Source organism: Perca flavescens, chromosome 21, assembly GCF_004354835.1.
Source record: "Perca flavescens isolate YP-PL-M2 chromosome 21, PFLA_1.0, whole genome shotgun sequence".
Classification (NCBI taxonomy): domain Eukaryota; kingdom Metazoa; phylum Chordata; class Actinopteri; order Perciformes; family Percidae; genus Perca; species Perca flavescens.
Window position 1 is genome coordinate 19207404 of NC_041351.1, and position 17285 is coordinate 19224688.

General features: G+C 38.3%; 2 protein-coding genes across 2 annotated transcripts; both read left to right on the top strand.

Annotated features, from left to right (window-relative positions):
* Positions 1-332: 332 nt before the first annotated feature.
* On the top strand, positions 333-9922 carry lcmt1 (leucine carboxyl methyltransferase 1). The gene is made up of 11 exons (XM_028568022.1): positions 333-725; positions 1175-1266; positions 2847-2968; positions 3158-3234; positions 3890-3951; positions 4073-4175; positions 6018-6138; positions 6350-6451; positions 6636-6727; positions 7911-8008; positions 9189-9922. The coding sequence occupies exons 1-11, from the start codon at positions 640-642 to the stop codon at positions 9209-9211; spliced, it is 978 nt and encodes a 325-aa protein (XP_028423823.1). The 5' UTR covers positions 333-639; the 3' UTR covers positions 9212-9922.
* Positions 9923-10691: 769 nt separating this feature from the next.
* Positions 10692-17221, top strand: aqp8a.1 (aquaporin 8a, tandem duplicate 1). Its single transcript, XM_028568239.1, has 5 exons — positions 10692-10966; positions 11385-11511; positions 12225-12433; positions 16222-16356; positions 17140-17221. Exons 1-5 carry the CDS (start codon positions 10701-10703, stop codon positions 17180-17182), a joined length of 780 nt encoding a protein of 259 aa, XP_028424040.1. The 5' UTR covers positions 10692-10700; the 3' UTR covers positions 17183-17221.
* Positions 17222-17285: the final 64 nt, after the last annotated feature.

The following is a 17285-nucleotide window of genomic DNA, read 5'->3' on the forward strand; positions in this document are numbered from 1 at the left end:
CACATACACATGGCACGTCTCTATTAGACAGACTCCACAAACCATCTGTCTTTGCTTTGGCAGATTTAATGACAATAGGCTATTTGTCAACTTCAGGTCAACTGTTGCAGCTAAAACCTACCAAAGGATGATGCTTAGTGCAAAACAGTAATGAGCACCTCAGACAAAGTTGGAGGTGCAATTGGCTTATAACATAATATGACACATATTTTAAATTAAAAAAAAAACACACTGCTGGGATTGTGTGGTAGGTTTATTTTATTCGTGTGCAAAATGAGCACTTTTGCTGTGATACTTTTAATCTGAAAAATATTAACCGGAAGTGTTTATCATATGGGCGGAAGTGTTCTTACATTTGTTGCTAGGAGTTGTTATTAGGAAAAATATTACTCCCTCGTTAAATTCTGCGTATTTCCACCCAACTCGTAGTTTGTTTACTATACACAAGTAGTTGAGCAACCCGACTACGCACATAGTTTTATTCTTCTTCTTCCCCGTTTCGTTAAATAACACGCACCTGTCAAAATGGAGCTAGCCAGTTAGCTTGTTGTAGCTAGCCAGTGTAAAGCAGGTGGACGAGGTTAAGCAACGCTTACAGTTTTAATGTTAACTATATAACAATAGAAAAAAGGATCATTAATGGCGGCTCGGCAACCCTTCACAGACTCGGATACTGCCGATGAAGCAGTGAGGGCGACCTGTGACGATGCAACCATATGCAAAAGGTAACAGCAGGATATGCAGCAGCTAAGTTTAACCTTACAGTCCTTTGGCTTTAATTGCATCGTTTTAAGGTGACTTAAGTTGAAGAAGTGAAGTAGTAAATGCATATTTAAGGTAATGCTGCATGAAACGATTAACCTACTACTTCAACGTTATAGTACAGGTAATTAAGTAACGTTTTCCAACATTAAATGAAAGATCTCAGTTGTAATTTATGTAAGTTATTAGTATGACAACATACCACATAGATCACATAGTATGGACAGCACAACCAAAAATAGAGCAGAAAAGTACACAGATATAATAGAGCTGGGTCTTAAATCCTTAGTGCAATCAGCAGAACTTTCAACGGGGTAATTTGATTAAATGATAATAATAATAAAAATGTTGTTTCATTAGAGCTTAAAATATGTATGTCACCTCCTCATCACATTTATAATTCATATATTAGGTTTGCTACCAGTAAAAGCTACTGGAAGGACCCCTATATCCAGTATTTTGTAAGATCTGTAGGGGAGCGGAAGGCACCTGAAATCAATAGAGGTAAGTGATACACACATTTTTACTTTATTGCTAAGTAACTCATTAACTTGGTAAATTGAGTCATGTCATCATGATGTCATCATCATATTCACATCAGAGTGGCACTACAAGTCAGGATCAACAGTACATAAAATGAACATCTCGTGTGCAGCAAGTCCCTCATAAGCCCCATACTGTAAGGTTGAAAAAAAACGTGTGCAGGCAGTGCATAAAGTAGTGATGACAACTGTCTATTTGACCAGCTATAAACACCTCCCTTTACAATGTGGTTAGTGGGGAGTTGTCAGCTGTAATGTTTGTGATCTTATTAGTGATAGTGATTAGTGGTGGCGATTAAAATCGATACAGCATGGTATCACCATATTTTCCATGTCAAGTACTGTATCGATACACAAGTATACATCAAGTATTGACCTTTTATTATATAAATTGCACGTGAGAATTTAACTTTTTCGTACAAAAAATATAAAATCTACTTGACAATCCCATTTTGCCGGGGTAAGATAAGCAAATATTTTTTAGATAAAACAGATGTTTTCCTTTGAACTTAGAAAAAGGTGATGAATTCTTATATATATCGCATAATATCTGATATGTGACATTAGTAATGTGATAATATCGTATCGTTGGGCATCTGGTGATTCCCACTAGAGATGGCCCGATACCATTTTTTGCTTCCCGATACCGATTCCGATACCTGAACTTGCGTATCGGCCGATACCGAGTACCGATCCGATACTAGAGTGTCATATATTTCATTATATTTTAACAGCTGTATACTACTATCCCTGTATGGATGTGATATGATTTCTATCTTTGTTGTCGGTCTGGCTCAGGTTAAACTCTTTGTGAAAAATGAACAAACACAAACAATGAATGCCCCAGAACTTTCTTTTATTCTCCAGTTTGACAGTCAGTTATAACGGAAAAAGAACATAAATAAACTACTTTAATGTAGATTTTCTTTAGGGCTTTATTACGTGGTATCGGATCGGTGCATACACTCCAGTACTTCCCGATACCAATACCAGCGTTTTAGGCAGAATCGGAGCCGATACTGGTATCTGTATCGGAATTTCTCTAATTCCCACTAGGGGTATGAATCTTCACTGGTCTCACGATTCAATAACCAGTATCCTGTCAATGATTCAAATCGATTCAATATCGTGACGCATCTCCTCAGTATTATATATTGCTACACATGGTTTTCATCAACAAATTCAAGCAGTCAGATATATATGAACTCCCCTTTGTATTGTATCTGCTCTTAAAAAAGACACTTCCTGAAAGTCTAACACAGCAGACCGACAATAAGCGAAAACAAAGAAAGGCAGTGACCGGAAACAAGTAACATCAGTAGGCAACGATCGCTAACGGTCTGTCACTGCATCGATGCAGAATCGTCCAGGTCCGCATCACGATGCATCGATGCAATTCATTTCACACACCTAATACTGATAGTATGTAAAATGCTACATTGCTGAGCCGCATTGCAAAATGGTCTGAAGAATTTGTATGTGATGTAGCCCATGTGTGTGTTTTATTAGCTTATTTTACTGTCTCCTTCTCTCCTCTGACAGGTTACTATGCCCGCGTTCGAGGAGTTAACCATCTCCTTGACGCGTTTATAAGGAAAGCAGAGTGCGACTGTCAAGTAATCAACCTGGGTGCTGGGCTGGACACCACGTTTTGGAGACTTAAGGTTTGCAGCATTGCAGCTCACTGCCAGGACTCTGCTGTAAATGTGACTCACCATTGGTCTGATGTGGCTTTTTGCAGCACATACACTGGACTAGTCTCCAAGTAATACTGTGTGTGTGTGTGTGTGTGTGTGTGTGTGTGTGTGTGTGTGTGTGTGTGTGTGTGTGTGTGTGTGTGTGTGTTTTTATAGGATGAAAACCTTATGCCACGGAAGTTCTTTGAAGTTGACTTTCCAACAGTTGTTGCCAGGAAAATACACTATATCAAGTAAGACAACCATGCTAACTATTATTATTACTTGTTTATTTTTTTTATCCCCCCATATCGTGTGCCATACATGAACCAGATCTGCCACAATCTACGTAGCAGAAGATCTGGTTTTGATGGTTATATATTATGCAATACCTCACTGCATGAAAAATGCATATTGTAAATTTATAAATCTCATTTGAATTTAAGCTTTAGGTAGTTAGTAGTACTGTCATTATAAGGAAGCACATTAAGCAGCACGTGTTTTTTTTTTCTTCTTTTTTGGTATTGCAATGTCTGGTCAAGATCAGTAGAGGGAGACAGAGCTATATTTACAGCTGCTGTACGAAAAAATTCAAGGAACAGTGGCAGTGTGTTTATAGTGCATGTTATCATCACATGTATGTAAAGATGCCTATTATATATTATATGTGTTAATTCACATTAAGCTCAACATATCTTCATCAAAAACAAAACATATTTGATTTATTGTATGTCTAGGTGTAATGTACATATTTATAGACTATATATCCTAGCTACTGAGTGTATGTAACTATACATATATTATGCTTTTAGTAGCAGAGAACTATCAACAGATAGTATAGCATGTTAAATGCTTTATTGTTGCAGTTTGGGTTATGAATTTTAATGTTTTTTTTTTTTCTTTAACTAGGACAAAACCGCCCCTGTCCAAACCCCTCATTGAAACCCACTCAACAGACTCCTTACTACTAGGTAATGAACTAAAGTTCTAATCATTAATATCTATGTGGTTTAGGTCAGGGATTCTTTCTGTGGGTCTGTTTAGTATCTTTTCCAACTTCCTCACAATGTGTGTTTTTATGTGTTCACTCAGATGCCCACAGCCTTGACTCAGACCGTTACTGTATCATTGGAGCAGACCTCAGAGACATCTCTAATTTGGATGAAAAACTGAAGAAGTTCCAGCTTAATCCAGAGTATGTGAAGATACATGTTTCTCATCTTAGTTTTTATCTCAATTTCATGCTTCATACTAGTCGTGCTAGGCAAACAATTTCAGTTTTTGGAAGAAAGCGTATACTAACCTGAGGTTATATATATTTTATTTTGGTGGATTAAGTCCGTCTATCAGTTGTCAGTTTTCCCAGCATGTCTTTAGAAATCCAAGAATTGAAGCTTATCTCTCTGTTGTCTCACTGTGAGTAACTCTAGATAACAGAGTCACTCGAGTGAGCGTCTGTATGGCTGTAATGCAGATACTGTATAATTTCTGACGTCTGGAGCCCGATTTGAAAAGATACCCCACCAAAAATGTACGATATGAGTATCAAACCTCCTGGTGACTTGAAATGTGGCTAAGATATTGCTAAATATGCGACTTCAAGGAGAGTGGTAGCATGACATGTAAGCAGTGTATTCAAGCACATTTTGATACATTTCTGTGGAGGTTTTGATCATTTGTTCCATTTTGAAATTATTGAAATCCACTAGGACTGTGTATTGGCAAGAATCTGGCAATACGTTACGTGTCACGATACATTGTCATTGTCACGATTTAATATATTGCAATATATTTCGATACTGCGCGTAAGGCGATAATATTGGGATTTTTTTTTAAAGTATAATTTAAAAAAAAACTAATATTTAAAAAAAGACATGATGTGCATAAAAGTCAAAGAAGTTTACTTTAGGTAAACAATTCAGTACACAGAAAATCAAACTGCCAGTTTGGGATTGTGGTTCACAGGTTCTTAGTGAGCAAATGTTTATATGCTAAAGTAGGCCAAAGTTCAGCCATAGCTACATTGTTAGCTTCTAGCAAAAAGTCAGGCACTGCTAGGCACTATTAGGCAAAGACACTAGTGGTGTGTCTCAGCATAGCCATTTAGCGGTAGGGGGGTTTAAACACAACATAAACGTGAACCACTGTCTTACATGAATATTTTTGAATGTAAAAAAAAAAAAAATTGATATTGCGTTTTTGAAAATCGATACATTATTGCAAAATAAAAAATCGCGATACTCAAGTGTATCGATTTTTTTCTTACACCCCTAGAATCCACCCTAACTGACATGGACTGAGTTATTTGTGAAGGAGCAAACGACAAACATCCTAAAGACACAGGGCTGAGTGTTTGGACTCCTAAATGTTTTTAGGTGGCAGTGGTCCAATCCACATGGCTATTTCCCTTTTTTGTATGATGGGATGTTTTCTATGGTCCCAGCTCGTAACTCACACATTATTACCTTTATTTATCCAGGGAAGTTTGACTAAGAGTGAGGCTCTCTTTTTTTCATTGAGCTGCCAGATATGAATGTGTAAATGAAGTTTTTATTAGTCCTGATTGTTTAAGAGCAAGAGACTCGTTTGTGTTCTTCCTGCCCACACTAAAGGTTGAAGTGAAAATGCAATATTCCTCTGTGGCTATGATAGATTTTGCATAGATGATAAGGAGACAGTTGTTTTTAGTCTCTATGTTAGTAATTAACAAGACATCTCAAAAACATTACAAATTTCAATGGAATTTGGTGCAGACGGGAACTGCTTTAAAGTCTCTCCTGATCCATTTATGTTTTCAACACTGCAAGATTTATGAACAATTTCACTATTTTCGACTGTGCTTAGCTGAATAAGGAAATGTGCATTATGTTCAACATTGACGCGTGTCTGGATCCAGATAACGGAATAAAAGATTATAAAAATGAAAACAAATAATTAAAATATGTGATTTAGAGGCTTGTTTGGCCTTGGCATAGTTACTCTGAGTGCTTTCTGATTATGTTGTTGTGGTTAAGTGTACTACTGTTCTCATTCCCAGATTACCTACACTGCTCCTGTCTGAGTGTGTGCTGGTCTACATGACGCCCTCCCAGTCCTCCAATGTAGTTCACTGGGCTGCAGAAACCTTCCACACCGCCATGTTCATCAACTACGAACAGGTAAACAAGACCAATGACTTCATCCCATATAGCAAAAGAGCACAGTTGTTGCCTTCTGTTATTCATGTGACACCTTATGAAAGTATCTTGGGTTTTATATTTATATAAAGGTATTCAAATGGACAGAAGTAGAACGGGTGCATTTGAGCTGAGATTGAATAATGTAGCCTAACGTATGGCTTCATCCACTCAACATGATCTTTGTGTCCAGTTGAACATGAGCGATCGATTTGGCCAGGTGATGATCGAGAACCTGCAGCGTCGCCAGTGCATCCTGGCAGGAGTGGAGGCCTGCCAGTCTCTGGAATCTCAGGTAACCCCCAATACTCAAACGCAATATTTTACAACCAAATCAACAATGAAGTCTTAGTTTTCTAGAGGTTTTTGATGAGTTGAGCGGCTCTGTGAGGCCGGTAATTGTCATATCCAAAATGTAAGCATGATTTGAGGGTCTGGCGTTCGAGAAATCAGTAAAGTGTTTTAATGTGTGTTTGCAGAAGGAGCGGTTTCTTAAGACAGGCTGGGAGCATGCTGATGCTCTGGACATGATGACGGTCTACAGTATGCTCCCCCAGGAAGATGTGGGAAGGTAATGCAGGCCAAAATACTGCTTAGTACTCCATTTAATCCAGTTTTACAGAAGCGGCAGTATTTGTCGGGTATACACTTTGCACATCTACACGTTATCGTCTTATGCATTGTGATTTATTCTTCTCACCACAGCTGTCAAATCGTATCACCATATGTGATTGTTAAGAGTCATCAGATGTATCTCAGCTTTGGCTTGGAGAAAGGTTTTTAACATAAAAACTGCGTCATGAACTGGAGGTGTGGAGTTTAAAGGAAGTGGGCATACACCAGGCGGAGGGTCCAACCAAAGATGTTACAGAGTTGCATTATAGGAAGTGTAGCATTTGGATTTTTGGAGCTTGAACCATAGGAACTAAAAATCTGAATATCTCAGTCTCTGTTGCATCAATTATGGCTACCGGTATTCTTTTTTTAATCTGTCTCTCGCTAGTTCACCAAATTTGTGAGAGTCCTGTACTGTAATATAAACTAAATTGCTAGAATACCCCTTTACTCTGATTTAGGAATGTTTTAATAATGGAATTGTATACTTTATTTCAGACTTAAAGGGGTCGTATTATGCTCATTCAATGTTCACACTTTTGAGTTTCTACTCGAACATGCTTACATGCTTTACTGTTAAAAAAAAAACACATTATGTTTCTTATAATGTCTGTCTGAATATATCTGTATTCACCCTCTGTCTGAAACACTTTTTTTTTTTTTGCGCCTGTCTCTTGAAGCCCCCATCCCGAAAAAGCCCAGTCTGCCCTGATTGGTCAGCGTTTCCAGGTCTTCCATATTTGCGCTCTCTGAGTCTTTTCACAGTCATTGCAGCTGGGGAATGACTGTAACGACACTGTAGCAACGCTTTCTACCTACATATAGTAAAGTTGTGACATTGCAATTGTACGGAAGTCCTGACTACACGTTTAAAGGCAACAGTACGGGCTGTGTGCATTTCTCTGTGGATTAAGTGTTTTGATACTTTAACAGCATTTCAACAACCAGTAGAATTGAAACACTAAAACATCCCCTTCGGTGAAACAAACAAAATACGTGATATTTTCACGCTGGTAATTTCGAAGCTTGAGTGTTGGTGCATCAGTTGCAAACCCTGCAGAATGATTATGTCATCTGTATATAGCCTGACATGAAAGATCATAATCCAGATGATGAAATATTTATTTTATTTCTTGCAGAATTGAGCGTCTGGAGTTCCTGGATGAGAAGGAGCTGTTGCAACAACTGCTTCAACACTACACCATCTGCTGGGCCACCAAGGACAAACTCAATCTGGGTAATGCACAGTTATGTTACATTTCCATTTAAATGAATTGGGTATGTTAGCTGTAGTAGGAAAGAAGAAACTATGAGTCAGTTTCAGGGTCATTTGCGCCATACAGTATGTTGGTTTATTGGCTTTGCGTTAACTTATACGTAGGGCTGGGTTTGAGAAATCCATTTTCTGATTCAAATCGATCTTCATTTGAATGATGCGATATCCAGAGATCTATCTTTCGAGAGGCTCCGTGAAGAGTGAAGATATTGGTATCATGAAACTAGATGATTTAAGGAATCCATGTCATGCTAAATAACGCACCAAAGTTAGGCTACATCTTGGCGAGGGAAAAACTGGTATGGCCATTTTCACAGATGTATGGCTTTAGGTATACTGTCTCTTAGGGTTGGGCATCGTTTGGATTTTAACGATACTGATTCCAATTCCAATTCTTCCTTTCGATTCCGGTTCTTATCGATTCTCGATTCCGATTCTTTGAGCGTTGGAGTTGAAACGGGTCACATGCCTACTTTCACAAATAAGAGGAAAGTTTTATTTTGATTCAAAAGGTGGTTTGCAGTTTTAGAGCTTTTACAACGTAAAATATAGCCAGAGTAGAGCGCTGCTTACTGTGCTACATGGCTGCAACACAACAAGCACCTGGCCGCTACGGAAACCCAAACTTGCGCATGTTAAATTGGGAAGTGATGATCGGATTTGAGACCAAATCCTCCGAACGATTCCAAAACACTTCCATTACAGAAACGATTCCGATGGAATCGTAATTTTTGAAACGATTCCAATCAGGAATCGGTTCTCGATGCCCAACCCTACTGTCTCTGCATCACACCTTGCCCTAAAGAAAGCGCTTGTACATTTCTTTCTGTCTCTGTAACTTTTTTGGGGGGTCGATTCTTATTATTAATATTTTTTTAATAATGCACCAGGTTAGAATTACCTTAGCATTAGTTTTATAAGAATATATTTTTTATATAAGCACAATTTGTATTGTAACTAAAATATTCCTAATCAAATTGATATTGTATCAAATCGGGGCCTTGTGAATTGCAATCGATTCAGGAAGTCAGTGGCGATAAATGTGGAATGTCTTAAATGTTTCATATTTCCACCCATCCTCCCAGTTGGAATGTCTGATGTGTGCTCATTTACAAGAACGGGTCATGTTCTGTTTCCTCAGGTCTGTCACAGTTGGCCTTTTGAGTGTGAAACTGCCCCACTGTTGGACATGCGTTTACCTGTATGTACACCAAAATCAACAACCGGAGAAGAGGTGCGAAAGGAGACACTGGGGGGGAAAAGGAAGCCCGTATTCTCCATCAAGCCCTTGTCGGGGAGCTGTTCCGCTATGGAAACTCGCAGCATCAGCAGAATGTCATTTGATAAGAACCCCGTACATCTGGAAGATAAGAGATGATTAGATTAAGAACTGTGAAGAGGTGTGTCTTTACACTGGCACTGAATGACCAACTGTAAAATGGCTAAAGTGTGTTTTATTAATTTGCTTACAGACATATTTTGTCTGTGACTACGCAATCACTTAAAGAAAAGTAAAATCTCAAAATCTGCTCGCTTGTGTTGGATATTAATGAATGTATGACGTTTTCAGATGTCATATTTGTCCTTTTCTGGGTTTTATTTGCCATTTTGTTTTTATTTATTAATCAATTGCACTTCCAGACTAATTTTCTTAAAAAACATACATACATGCATGCGATGGAACTAGTGTCAAACTGCAAGAAATGCATTGCATTGCAACTACTTTACTGGTTTATTAACATTTACCCATAAAATGTTTTCTATTCTTGAGCCAAGTTTCAAACAGCACAGAGGACATGATACATTAGTTTGTGATAGAATATATTTGATCATAGCGGTTTAAGTGTAGTTGAATAAAAATGTACTTTTGTGTAAGATTGTGTTGCTCTGTTTATTTATGAACTCTCTCATGGACTTTTAATCTAACTATCAGATGGGTTATCTGCAGTGTGAAGGACATGCTGATATCACTATGTACGCTGAATGAATGCTTTTGTGTGTTAAGTTAAACTGTGTGCTATGAACTGGATTGTGTTGTAAGGCCCTACATTTAAATAGAAATTTATCTTTATATTTAGTTATTCTCTGAATTTAAAGCAGCTTTAATCCATACTATATAATATATACTATATTAATGGATCCAATTCTGGTGGCCTTTTTTTGTTTTTAAATTATACCTTCTGCAGCTTTAAGTAAAATATTTGAATACCTCTTTCACCACTGCTACTACCTTCACCATATCAACTTAAAAGTGATAACGTATCAAGTGTTGTGTTAATAGCTTGTTTCCGCTTCCGAAAAGTGGCTAAAAAAAAATCAGTTATTGCAGGTCTAACATGAAAAAACAAGTTTTATGCTCTTCAGATGTATTACAATGATTTAAAAGATAGAAAACTAAAATGTGTGCTGCTGTTCTGCTAAAACTAACTAACAGTACTATAATTTTATGAGGTTGTCTGGATTGCCTTGGAGTATAAACAATTGCAGGAAGGTGGGGCATCAGAGAAAGAAAAATGGGGATGTGCGTATGTCCTTTATGGATCATCCTAACAACTCTTATAGATAAGTGTAAACTCATCAGACCACCCAGTGCGGGCTGTGGTCCACCAGAGAAACAAGGCGCACGGGGTAGAATTTTTTTTTTTCCTTCATTATGGCAGGGACAAAAGCCAAGACAGAGGTCTTCACAATAGATGAGATGGGAGAGCCTTCAGCAGAGAGAAGTGACACCAACAAGAAGACATGCATCTTTGCGCAGTATGTGCAGCCCTGCCTGGCTGAGCTGTTCGGGACCACCATGTTTGTGTTTGTGGGGTGTGCGTCTGTTATTGGGAATGTGGGAGACGCTGGCGTCATCCAGCCCGCTGTGGCACACGGACTGGCTCTTGGAGTGCTGATTATGGTCCTCGGGCAAATCAGGTAAACAATGTCAAATGCTTGATATTGTATGTGTTTGAGCTGACTGATCATGTCTTGTTTTTACAATATCAGAAAGGTTTTAATTTCCTCCCAAAAGCACCTGTGGAGCCAAAGATAACATACATTGACTTATTTAAAGTATAATTCTTATTTTAAAGTGGTTTTTCCTTGACGTGTTAGTGTGTTTGCTGAGATTTAGATAGCATTCAACCATATCAAAGTAGGCAAAACTAAGCTTCAAATAGTTTCTCTTTTTTTGTCAGTCACAGACTTCTTCTATTTGATACAACAAAGTTAGTACAGATACAAAAGAATAATTTGCAAATTCATTTCACCCCATGTTCTATGGATAGGTGTCATCGTTATCAGTTTATAACACCATGTAGAGATAGAGTAAAGTTCATTATGTTTATTGCAGTGGAGGCCACTTTAACCCTGCAGTGTCTCTGAGCGTCTACCTGTGTGGAGGAATGGGGCTTTCCCTTCTGCTGCCGTACGTCCTGGCTCAGATGTGTGGAGGCATGATCGGTGCTGGTTTGACCAAGGTGAGAAAAATAAAAATAAAAATATCAAAATATAAAAGTTAGTCATAATAAAACTCATTGTAAGCCAAAATGTTAACTTGCACTCATTTAGTCAAAAATATGAGATAATAGGTTTAAATATTATTTTGACTTACCATTCCGTAATTTTGATTTAGTAAGTTGCAATGTTGACTTATTTCTTCTTTTTTTTATTTATTTGAAATAATAGGTAAAAATATACAAATTACAAATTTTGACTATCTCATGATTTTTATTTAGTAAGTGAAAGGTACGCAATATCTTAAAATCTTGACTCAGTATTTTAAGATTTTGACTTTATATCTTGCAATTTGAACTCAGTACTGTAAGTCAAATGTTTGATTTATCTGCAATTATTACTTAGTAAGGTAAACATTTTGACATATCTCATAATTGTGACTTATTATCTCATTATTGTGACTTTTTGTTGAAATTGTGTATCAATAAAACACAATTTATATCTTTTTTTTTTTAAGATATTTTTTGGGGGCATTTCGGGGACAGCTTAGACATGAAAGGGGGAAGACATGCAGGAAATTGCCGCAGGTTGGATATGGACCCTTGATGGTCTTGATTTCCTGGCCTGCTTTGTTGGGTAGAAAAAAAAATAAAAGTTTAAAATGAATGAAAACTATTGCCGTCAGTCAATTTTATCATGCATTGGATGATATATATTTAATTTCTTGTACTTTTAGGTCATCTACCCCACTGATTTGTATAATGCTTCCCTTGGAGGGGCCTTTAACATTGTCAACGATGATCTGGGTAAAACCACTGTGGCAGAGGTGATGATGACCCTCTTCCTTACCACTGTGGTGTGCATGGGGGCCGTCAACGGCCAAACCCGCTCACCGTCGGCTCCTTTCTGCATCGGCCTCACTGTGACAGCCAACATATTTGCTGGGTAAGAATCTCTGAAGAAAAGTCATCACTATTTATTCCATTCGTCCATGTCTATCAGTTTTTCAGATCACAGCCAGAGCAGAAGCCAGAACTTTTGAAATACTGAGGTCATGACAGCAAAAAGAAAAAAAAATAGATTTTCCATATTTAATTTGTTTATTTAGCAGTTCAATTAAATTGTCTGCAAGTTTAATTAAATGAAGCTGTTCTTATTCCTCTGGACATTAGGGCTTTGACTTTTGCCCAAAAATCATATTCGAAGTTCGTTTGTTTATTAATATTAATATTCAAGTATATTTGAATATTTATTTATAATATTTTGACCATTAAATGCCTTCAGTAAGACCTATATTCTTTATCAAGTTTAAGTTGTATATGTTCTGTCCACCAGAAGGCAGTGTATCAGTCAATGTCTATAGGCAGACAATGATGTTTTCAGAAGGAAAACACAATTATTAAAATTGTTAATATTATTAAAAGTCAGACCCTGGATTAAACACAAACAGTATGCTTTCGACAGGAAGTTTGGAGCTTTCACCGTAGCCTACGTAAGTGGTCTGATGTTGCATCTGAATTGAAAATGTTTACAAGAAAACACATTTACAAAAAACAATGCCCATAACAGGTTTGAATATTAAGGGCTGCCTAATATTCGTTCGAATATCATTATTTTTTTAAATATTGAAATTATATTCGAATAACGAAGTTCAGAGTCAAAGCCCTACTGGACATCAACAACTTTTATAACATTATCAATTTTCCTTATAGTACAGCAGATAAGCTCTCATATTATAAAAATTGTGCATTTTATGAGAAAAGGATGACATTTCTGACATAGTTAGTGCATACCATAAGGTTTTTTTTTTAAATCCAAGATGGCCGCCAGTCCCTCAGGTCTAATGTTCAAAAGTGTTAGTAGTAAAACGCTTAAGGTGTATTTTTCAACCAAATTGGGGGGGCCCATTCATTTGGTGATTCTTTTGAGATCACCAGAATTTAAGTGCATTTATATCAAGGTCATATTACGTTAAAAACTTCACTTCACATTCTTTTACTAGTACGTTTATTTTTGCTTACAAATTGTATTGAACCTATGCAATATAGTGAAACTTCACTTTAAGTTTAACACTATAGAGATAAAACAAAACAATTAAGGGAATATACCAATGTGCTGGTCTATTTTAATAATATATTAACAGTAATGATGATAATAGTAATGAACAGAAATATAGTGCATTGCATTTAAGTGCAGCTTTGGCACACTTGATCATTCACTTCGTCTGTCGTACATTAGCACCACAAATGGCTCTAGCAGTAACTTTTATCCTTCACTGACCTCACTTGGCATACTCATCGAAAGCATCATTCACTTCTGGGAAAGATTTCCTCTGCCAGCAAATGCAGTGTCACAGTGTCACACCTGGTGAAAGCATGAAGAACTGGGAGAGTCAGACACTGTGTTGGACCAATGTGTTGGACCACCACATCAGTATCAACAGTACATATGGTTACCTTTTTACAGCCCTTTTGCGCAGCATCTGCCACTTGCAGAAGGAGACGAGTGTCAGACTTCTCTTGCGAACGTGGGGCATGGCAGGCCAAGTATGACTCAGCAGGAGAGCAGAGGACTTCCATCTGTTGCATACAGTTCTTTGCCCTCTGCTAGTGGAAGATGAACAGCTACGCATGTAAGGAAAGCAAACAATTTGGTTTTGTTCTGATTGCATCAAAGGAAGTTCTTCCAGTTCTTTGGCATCCCAGTCGATGAACCCACCAGTTTCCTGATGCCATTTCCCCTTTTCTCTCTGTTTGAGGCTTTTAGGCTGGCAGGTAGGTATACAGTACATCCCAGACAAGACCGATGCGGCTAGTTTTCTCAAGTTGAGCAGAGATGTATGGTGCAAACACTCTTTCTCCATACTGAAAATCAACAAATGTTCTTTATTTTGTGACGTTATGATCCAACCGATTGTTTACTTGATGGGGAGAAGGTGTGGTCCTGCTTGGGTCAAAGGGCATAAAAGGCAGGTAAAACGACAAGGAAACGGAAGAAGAAGGGAGTTCCTGTGTGAGGTGTATTAGTGCCCACCATTGGCAGAGCTCAAGCGTTTTGTAACCAATCTCTGGTAAAATCCTAGACAATAAGAGCAAACAGCTACAGGGTTGGTTTATACCGTCACAATGTTCCAGGATTTAGCATTTGAACCACAGCACACCAACAATTGTTTAGGCTGATGGCAGAGGTGTCACTGACTTGGTGGAAGAGCCACCCTGACCTTTCACTATTATACCACGATCAATTTCGCCATTTGTGTGTGATGGATGCAGCATAAGCGAGATTCCAGTGCCATAGAAGGAATCTTTGGCTGTTGCAGAACTTTGATTGTGGTCAATGCTGTCCACAGCTCCTGTTGTGAACAGTCCATGAAGCAACTTTGGTGGGCACACTACATCTTCCACCCTAAAGTGCTGGCAGACACCATTGGCAATGTCTGATGTAATTTGCAACAGCCTGTCATGGGAAACACACACACACACAATCCCAGATTGAATTTAACCAGCCCTCTGTGTAACTGAATGGATCTTTAGAGACAGATAGAGTGGGGGTGGAGTTTCTCTGCTGCTTTTAATGAACTCCTATCTATGCCAAGTGAGGTCAGTAAAGGATCAATGTTACAGCTAGAGCGATTTGTAGAGCTAATGTACGACCAAACCACTGAGACCACAAAAGGGAGCGATGCAAGGACACAGGTCTCCACATAGCAGTCTAGAACTCTGGACCCAACCCAGGCAGCACTTAAGCAGCACATCAAGTGCACTTGCTACCAGGCCAACTGTTGGAACCAGGCGATGGTCCATAGATGCCAAAGCCATCTGACTGGGGCTGGACAAAGGAAACAGCTGGGTGGCAGCCACTTGGAACCACTCTCCCTGAAGCATCAAAATCGTGCCATGAATTGATCCGCTGTCGCTGTAAGAAAGTGTGGTTCCAAAATTGAACGTTTTTGAACATTAGACCTGGGGACTGCCAGCCATCTTGGATTTGACCTTTTAACGGGTAATCTGACTTCCCTCCACATCTGAAAGTAAACCTTAGGCTATGCACTAACTATGTTATAACTGTCATTCTTTTCTCCTAAAATGCACAATTGTTATGGTTATCTCTACTATTAATTAGTATATGATATATAATTCTCTCCAGGAAACTTATGGACCCATAAAAATAGTGTTAATGTTTTATTACCTTGCATGAAAGCCCACATTTATGGTGGCATAATACTAAATCATCTAACTTTTGTTGGCCTATAAGTATCCAAATTTACATATACTATGTCTGTAAATACTGGAATCAGCATAAAAAGAATACAGGTGGTAAACAGGCAGACGGCTAACCCCCGGATTACCGTTAAAAGATACAGAGGGCAATATTAACTACAGCTCTGGCCACAACCCTCCTCCACACCTATCATACATATCAAATGCGAAGTTAATGTACAATAACTTAATGTATTACCTTCATAGGCCAAAGTCTCATCTCATTTATCCATATAAACTATCTAGGGAACATTTTGATTGAATGAACATTCTAATTTGTATAATAAATCATGGGCAGAATTTGAGATTTTAAAGTGCATTTAAACAACAATCAAATCACTATTGCATTACTTCTATTTTATTTTTGTCTCTGTTGCTGAAAATCTAACTGCTACTTTCACACATACCGCTGAGCTGCATCACTGAGGTCCCCAGCAGTGTGACAGTGTTGGTATGTGCCTGCTGTTGTTTCAGAGGGATGGTGTCTGGGGCTTGTATGAACCCTGCCCGAGCCTTTGGTCCTGCAGTGGCTGCCAACCACTGGAACCATCACTGGGTCTACTGGGTGGGACCCGCTTCTGGTGCACTGCTTACTGTCATGTTCATCAGGTATGTATAGTTAAGAACACAGTGGTTGTTTTTCATTGTTACTAAAGGCTTTCCAGATTTTTGTGAATGTGATACAACCTTAAGTTGGTTAACTGTTGTTGAAACCTAAAGGTACCCTGTAGAGTTTTTGAACACTAGGGGTGCTATGTTTTTACAAGTGGTTGACATGTTGTTGGGGGTATGGTTCCCATCCTGCTAATGGTGGAGCCAAAGAAAGCATATAAATGAAGAATACAGAGATGGCAATGGTGGTTTCTTTTTTAATTTATATGCCACATGCTGCTAGTGCAGGGGATAGACAGGAGAATAGATAATGGGCTGGATTAAACCTTTCCACTACATTGCTTAATTGATTTGATTTTTGGTAAATTAGTAACCTCTCTCCTCCTTTTCCACTGGACTTCAATCTAACCTCACACGAACCAAGAAACTGTGCTCCTGTAGCTCCACCTAATGAGCTTTAGCTTTATTACAGTCTGACCTCCCAACTACTTGCCTTTTAGTTCAGTCAAGATATTACTATTGAACCTATAGTGCATAACATATTACTTAGAATTCCTCATGGGGGCGACAGAAACTACACACTATAGCTTTTACTTCTTAACCACGGAGGGATTTTGAGACAGTGAGCCCCTGGGCACAGCCACGGACAGAAAACTTGTGTCTTTGTAGTGGTTTTGCCTGTGCCCGATAGGCCCGTTCATTAGTCCATCCATGTTCTTAACATGATATTAAATCATATTTTTGTGAATGACCAATAATTGACGTATCACTCTTTTGCAGGTTGTTGTTTGGTGACCAGAAAACTCGAGTTGTGTTCAAGTGAATGTGTTATTTATAAAGGAGGAAGAGACAGGACGTCCCGGCTGACATGATGACAGCGTTTCCATTTGGATTTACATTACTCAACAATTGGACTGTAATATTTA